The sequence below is a fragment of the Ostrea edulis genome, chromosome 3 (genome assembly GCF_947568905.1).
Source record: "Ostrea edulis chromosome 3, xbOstEdul1.1, whole genome shotgun sequence".
NCBI lineage: Eukaryota > Metazoa > Mollusca > Bivalvia > Ostreida > Ostreidae > Ostrea > Ostrea edulis.
Genome location: NC_079166.1, coordinates 65,812,608 through 65,820,414, shown reverse-complemented (window position 1 = coordinate 65,820,414; position 7,807 = coordinate 65,812,608). Strand labels below are relative to the sequence as shown.

At 37.8% G+C, this 7,807-nt stretch overlaps 1 protein-coding gene across 1 annotated transcript in view; it reads left to right on the top strand.

The window, feature by feature from the left end:
* The window catches only part of LOC125673062 (uncharacterized), a 31,049-nt gene extending 24,698 nt beyond the window's left edge, over positions 1-6,351 (top strand). The window contains exons 3-5 of the mRNA XM_056158582.1: positions 729-880; positions 1,017-1,240; positions 4,633-6,351. Coding sequence (XP_056014557.1) covers positions 729-880; positions 1,017-1,240; positions 4,633-5,007 — 751 coding nt within the window. The 3' untranslated portion in view covers positions 5,008-6,351. The remainder of the gene's footprint in view (positions 1-728; positions 881-1,016; positions 1,241-4,632) is intronic.
* Positions 6,352-7,807: the final 1,456 nt, after the last annotated feature.

The window sequence follows — 7,807 nt, the reverse complement described above, 5'->3', positions numbered from 1 at the left end:
TTTCTTCCAACGTGCGGAATCCAAAATTCTCCCATATTGGAGAGAAATGGTTGCAGAAGAAAAAATTATTCAGCAGCACTGTTGACACTATGTACGTTTCCATTACCAGAAGCCATATATACAACATAATTTTAAAACCAAACTGGGCGGTTCAAATTAATCAGGACCGAGGATACCGAACTGAGGTATGGTGTAAAGTATCGTGAATCGAACCGTAGCATAATATTATGTAACCGTGCTATACCGTCTCTTAGTTAATCATTGCACCCTTTATGTTCTCCCTTCCTGTTAAAATAAGAATTGCTCAATTACTAAACCAAGCTCGACACAAAGTAATCTAAGTTGCAAGGGATGTGTGTAAATGGAGAGACGTCGCCTCTGCAAGTGCATGAAAGGATGACAACACTTAACTAACGGAAATTATTTGGGATGTCGAGAAATGTTTTTTGAACCAATGTGCTAAAAATGATTCCCTTGAAAACTAGATACAAGTTATTCAAATAATTCCTTTTATTAGAATTAATTTTCATTCAAACTGACAGTGGATTCTTGGGTTTTGTGGTGCCACAGTTGGGGTTACAAAGATAACATTAATGTAACTATATATATACATGTGGCTAGTGTGATTTCTGTCACAATAACTGGTCCAAAATTTGAAAGTTTATTCTTAATTCCATCATATCTAGAATGAGTGCCTTGAACGAACCCATTTTTGCTTTCCTTTCTAGAGAGAAGGGAATTGTGGGTTTAAGAGAGCACTACTCCCAAAACCACGAAGATTTAAAGATAGACAGAATTATATTTGTGGCATCAGCCATAAGTTCACTTCCAACATGTCTAATGGAGGCAGTCAGAAACACAGCTCGTAAAGAGGGCAGAGGTAAAGACAGTCATTGTTCTAACGCATGGGTAATCTTTTTGTTGATTTCCTCTTTGAATTATGACAAAATGCTGCATAACATCATTATTAGTCCTATTGTGGTTTTCTTTCATTCAAATATTGTTTGTATTTTCAGTAATTCCAGTCTTCGGGGTTTTGACACACAGAGATGAAGTGGACACAGGTGATGTAGAATACATGAAGTTGGAGACAGAATTTCGACATGGCCTCGGACTTCCTGAGAACCGCTTCCTGCTCTGTACGACATACTGTGACGGTTACGATAGATATGTTGGTAAAAGCCGCCTTGATCATAAACATCCAGGATTGGACATCCCTATTCTCAAATTCATGAGACAGGTGCGTGTGTATAAATCAGGGGCCCGATTTACAAAAAAACTTACGACAAAGTTACAAGTCTTAAATTGTATAGCACAGTTATTAGTTTCAATGAAGGAATTGAAACGTTTCTAAAACTTAATTTTCAACATTATGTTTTCACTATTTTACAATGGAGTGAATCATCTTTCAATAAACGGGATCATTCCTGTATGTAAAATTGGTCGTAAGTCGTAAGTTCTTTTGTAAAATGCACCCCAGGTTCATGAGAAAGGTGTGTTTGTATAAATTAGGCTCATTAAAACAATTTTGTAAATTAGGTTCATGAGACTGTTGAGTACAGTCCCTGAAATGTTCTACTTAACCATTTTTCCATTCGCTCACCGTGTGTCCTCCATGCATGCATGGTTCGCTCTCTGTTTACAATTTTGTGAAAGGTTCATGAGAGAAATGTGTTTGTAGAAATCAGGTTCATGAGAGAAATGTGTTTGTAGAAATCAGGTTCATGAGAGAAATGTGTTTGTAGAAATCAGGTTCATGAGAGAAATGTTTGTGTATACACATACATATTTTACATTTTTACTTACAATATGCATTTTTAATGGTGTACAAATTGAATTTGTGAAGCAGGCTAGACTATTAGGTGTTTATATAGATAATACTTTATCATGGGGTGTACATGTGGAGTTTATTTGAAAGAAAATTGTAAGAAAACTTGCTGTACTTAAGAGAGTGAGTTATTTTATGCCACCAAATGCACTTATCAAGGTTTTTACTTGTATTGTTTTCCCACATTTTACTTACTGCTGTACTGTCTGGTGTAACATACAAAATCAACTATATTTAGAAAAAAAATTAAAGCTGCAAAAGAGGGCAGCAAGAATACTTTTAAATATTCGAGATATCAGGACCTCTACTGGCTTTTTATTTTCTTGTTTGAACTGATGCCAATTAAGGATTATTTTATGTTTAGAAAGGTTGTCTTTCTGTTCAAAGTTTTAAATAATCATAAATGTCAAATTACCTAAACGTGTTTAAATATACAAGAGATGTGAGTTGCCGCCAAACCAGGTCGAATGATTATATGTCTAACTTATTATAATTACCAAGAGCTAAAACTGAAAATTTTAAACGTTCATACAGCTACTCTTCTGCATTCCTTTGGAACAAACTGTCTCAAAATGTTAGAAGCTCTGGTTCGGTTGGCATTTTTAAAACTGTGTATTTGATGGAATATTTTCATAGAAGTAGCACCTAAACATCGTGCTTTCCTCTTTTTTGTTCAGGTATGCCAAATGTAGTTGTGATATGGCACTGTGTGTGTGTGTTATGCTATTCTTTCTTCTTTCCTTTTATGTCATGTATTCATATTTAGGTAATAATTTTATCACTAATTAGGTGTGTCTTATGCTATATTTTTTCCCCTTTTTCTTTTATATCGTATTCATGTTTAGATACTAATTTTAGATGTTAATTTTATGTTTGTGTATATGTTTTAATGCAGGACCACAATAGAAACTAGCTATATGCTAATTTGTGTTATCCTGGATAAATAAAGGCTGCAGGAAAACTATCTCGCAGTAAACAAACGGCTCTATATGGCGTTCGTGGACCTCGAAAAGGCATTTGACCGTGTCCCTCGGAAGGTGATCTGGCGGGCACTGTGAAAACTTGGTGTGGAAGAGTGGATTGTGCGTCTGGTGCAGGGGATGTGTGCCAATGCCCGTAGCTGTGTTCGCGTTGGTGATGACTACAGTGAGGAGTTTGCTGTGAAAGTCGGAGTCCATCAGGGGTCAGTACTCAGCCCTCTGCTTTTCATCATCGTACTCGAGGCTCTTTCACGCGAATTTCGCACAGGTGTTCCCTGGGAGGATCTGTATGCAGATGAACTGGTTATCATTACTGACTCGTTGGATGAATTTGTCAAGAGGCTTCTGACTTGGAAAGAAGCTATGGAAAGGAGAGGATGAGAGTGAATGCGGGCAAAACCAAGATCATGATCTGCGGTACGGGTCTTGACCTACATTGTACTTCAGGACTCGGGCAGCTTCCCATGTGCTGTCTGTCGTACAGGCGTAGGCAGCAATAGTATTTTCTGCAATGGCTGCAAGCACTGAGTGCGCAAGAAATGCAGTGGGCTCATGCACCTGTTTGTGGACCCTGACTTAAGATGTTCAAGATGCAGAGGAACGGCTCGCCCTATTGACGGCAGGCCGCAGAGTGATATCCAGGTTGGTCTAGACAAATTGGAGGTTGTAGGCTCCTTCTGCTACCTTGGAGACATGTTTTCCGCAGCTGGTGGTTGTGACCTTGCAACCACTACGCGTGTGAAGACCGCTTGGAAGAAGTTCAGGGAGCTGCTACCAGTCCTGACATCGCGCCACCTGTCGTATAAGACCCGTGGTCGAGTGTATAACACCTGCGTACGGAGCGCTATGCTCTATGCCAGTGAGACCTGCTATGCTCTATGCCAGTGAGACCTGGGCACTGACCAAGCCAAATCTTCATCGCCTACTATGCAATGACAGGGCCATGATACACTGTAAGACAGATCTGTAACATCAAGCCTGAAGATATGGCCACTGTAGGTTCATTTGTATTGCTGGGGCGGCTTGGCATCGATGACCTCGATCTCATCTTAAGGGAAAGGAGACTCCGCTGGTATGGCCACGTTGTCAGATCCAGCAGTGCAGTCAAGTGCGCTCTAAACATACAAGTTCCTGGGAGACGTAGAGTTGGTCGGCCAATGCTATCTTGGAGAGAGCTGACGGAGAAAGATCGTAGAGAATGGAAGCTCTCTACTGCCGACCCTCAAGACCGTAAAGAATGGAAATCTGAGGTGAGATCTGCCATTCGTGCAGCTAGCCAGATACCTGGAAGGGGACCCACTAGTGTGGACACTACCTGTAATTCTGCACGGAAATAAAAAGGAACCGACAACAACAACATATTATTTTTATTATTATACATGTAAATCAGGTTCACGAGAGAAATGTGTGTGTATTAATCAGGTTCACGAGAGAAATGTGTGTGTATATCAGGTTGATGAGAGAAATGTGTGTGTGTGTAAGTCAGGTTGATGAGAGTAATATGTGTATAAATCAGGTTGATGAGAGTAATATGTGTATAAATCAGGTTGATGAGAGAAATGTGTTTGTAGAAATCAGGTTCATGAGAGAAATATTTGTGTGTAAATCAGGTTCATGTGATGGAAGTGTGTGTTGAAATCCAGGCTGTGGCCTTACTGTCTCATTTAATCAAGTCAGGCTGTAAGTCCTTTTTATCTGCCTATAAATCCTATTTTTCATTCTAGAAAGATTAATATTCTGGCTCTACAAACTAAATGTATAAATAGCTGATTTTTTGTTTTGTTATGATTTTGTTTGATAACAATCTCCATTGCTTGGATTTAGGTTTGTGACACAGCTTCAAGAGTAATCAAAGACAGAGCTAGCTACAACGAGGAGAGACAAGCACCCTCCTCTACAACCAAACCACCAGCAGACGACACCAAACCACCAGCAGACGACAGACAAACAAAAGAGTCCGAAGTCAGGCGTATAAAACTGAGGAATATGTTTCTGAAAGGCGTGATTATTGCAGTTTTTGCTTGGCTTATTCTGCTGTTGTCATCATACAGCGACATGGATGTCGTCAACAGTTGCTCCCAGCGTTGGTCAAGATACAATGGACAGCCTTCCTTGATGAAGTGGAGAATCGTTATTTGTGTTTTCATTGGGGCATGCTCCATTTTTGTAGATTATATGTTTGACAAGTACTCCCAATAAAACAGAATACCGGTGAATTAAGGAGATTTTAATTAGTTGATTTATGCTAGTGAAAATTGTTTATAATTATACCAGTATTTTGACTAATGACACCAAATGTCTCAAATTTATTTGAATAACAATGCTGCCTAGGCTACTTGCTTGTAACATGTACATATGTAGAGGGGTCAGATGTAACATTTTCTCATATTATAACCAATGGAATAGTTGTTATTCTTAATTACGTCATTCAGACAGTGATATCTTTCCGTATATATTGTGTTTGTGGAGGTATGGAGGTAAATGGGTTCATGTTTTGTGGATTGATTGATTGATTGTATATTGCTTAACATCCCTCTCAATTTTTTTCCACTCATATGGAGACGTCACCATTGCCGGTGAAGGGCTGCAAAATTTAAACTTATGCTCAGCGCTTATGTCCTTTGAGTAGGGAGGGATCTTTATCGTGCCACACCTGCTGTGACATGGGACCTCGGTTTTTGCGATCTCATTTAAAGGACTGCCCCATTTAGTCACCTCTTACAACAAGGAGGTATTGAGGACCTATTTTAACCCGGATCCTTACGAGACCATGCATGCGTTGTGGTATAGAGGTAAATGGGTTCATGCTTTGTTGAAGTATAAAGGTAAAAGGGTTCATGCTTTGTGGAGGTATAGCAGTAAATGGGTTTGTATTTTGTTGAGATATGCGGGGTAATTATTATACTGACATATCAGAATTTTGTACAATTTTAAAGGGCAATTTTAACTTGATGAAATTACTAGTGTGGCAGTGTGAAAATTTTGTAAATAACTTCTACATTTTCTGATTAAAAGGAATTGAATTTGCAATTGATAAGATTGTATAACATAGTTATACTAAAACATGCCAAAACAATGACAAGCAGCTTTGATTTTATTTAATTTCCAATTTGATGTAATTAGTATTTTCCCGCCAAAAGTTTGATGAGCCTTTGGCGCATTTTATAGTCATGTGACTTTAGACCAGGGTTGGATTTTTTCATATTGTCCAGTGGATTTGAAGTGTTCAGACGTTAGTTTTAGTTATAATTGGAGCTATTTTGTGATCAGGGTATGTTGGGTTTTTCTTTATTTTTATGGAAGCAATAGTATCGCAGTTGGCGCTCTTAATTATATTGCTAATCTAACAAAGTGCATGTTTAACTTTTATTGCAGTTGCACCAAAGAAGCTTTGATTTATAGATTACATCTTTGCATTTGATAAATATCAAGTTAAAAGTCCATAACTTTGGGCATTTCAATTTATACTATTTATTGTGCCATTAACTGTGCAAGATAATGGATTTACATGAATGAAATATAAACACGAACTTTTAACAAGGATTTACGCTGTTGTTGTATTTCTTATCAACGCATCGTGAGTTACACTAGTTCTTTTAAAAATAGAATGCATATCAAATATGACTGTTTCATCATTTATAGGTGTACTAGTACTGTCCGTTTCAACACTTTAGCTCACCAGAGGTCAAGTGAGCTCTTCTGATAACTTTTTGTCTGTCATCTGTGCCGTAAACTTTTCACATTTTCATTTCTCCAGAACCACTGGGCCAATTCAATCAAATTTGGTATACACTATCCCTGGGTGAAGAGGATGCGAGTTTGTTCAGTTGAAAGGTCATGCCTCCTTCAAAGGGGAAATGATCACGAAAATGCAAAAATAGGGTGCGGTCATTTCAAAATCTTCTCAAGAACCACTGGGCCAGAAAAGTTGAAATTTACGTGAAAGCTTCCAGACATCGTGCAGATTCACGTTTGTTAAATCATGCCCCCCGGGTTCTATGATTGTGTACAGTGTCTATACCCCTCGCACCATACTGTGATGGGGTTTGGGTGGTGCGGATTTAGCCCAAATTAGAGAAAATCAAAGCATGAAAGGGACACCTGCCCAAAGCATGTTTTATGCACCAGTATATGTATGTATGGATGTCATGTAATTTAGGGTCCTGATTTATCAACTACATACGAAAAACAAGTATTCACACAAAAGAGAAATATGATTTTTCAAGTCTGTCATAATCTGACTTCGATGTATACCCCCTGACACATGTTTCAGACCCTCCCCCTTAAAAAAAAACAACTGTACCCCGCCACCTTACTAAATAATATCGACTAGTTCTACATTTTGTTTAAAATTGAACAGGCACACATGTACAGTTTTAATCCAAAAATACTAACAAATGCTGAAGAAATAATCACGGTTAAGGATATCATTACCAAATATGGAGCAAAGTTCAGGTGCTTTTTCAGCTGTGATGTTTATAAATAACTTGCAGGTCAATAATACTTATATTCTGTGTACTTGAAAGTACATTGTACATATGTATATACATGTATATATTTTTAGAAATACAGAAAAATATAAATATAGCTAACATAATGTCTTCCTCTGATTTGTCAAACTGGAGGTAAAGGTAGCAACACTGCAGCAAAAAAATATATTCACCCGTTGACGAGGATTATGCATTTTTTCTGGCTTGGGGTAATTTATGGAGTGGAGTGGAGTGGAGTCGTGGAGTGGAGTCAATGAATAAAATATTCATGTTTATCATGTATGAAATATACATTTACAAACCACACCACAGGACTTTGATATAGAAATGCCTAACAAATAAAATAAAAGAACATGCATTACTGAATTACTCTCATTTGGACCTATATATATACACAAGTTGGGAACGGGGGATGGTGCTGAATCAACACATTTCAAATAATTATTTTTATAATGAACTTTAATGTGAAAATTTAAAATGTTGAAAGATTTATAATTCTAAGGGGTCAT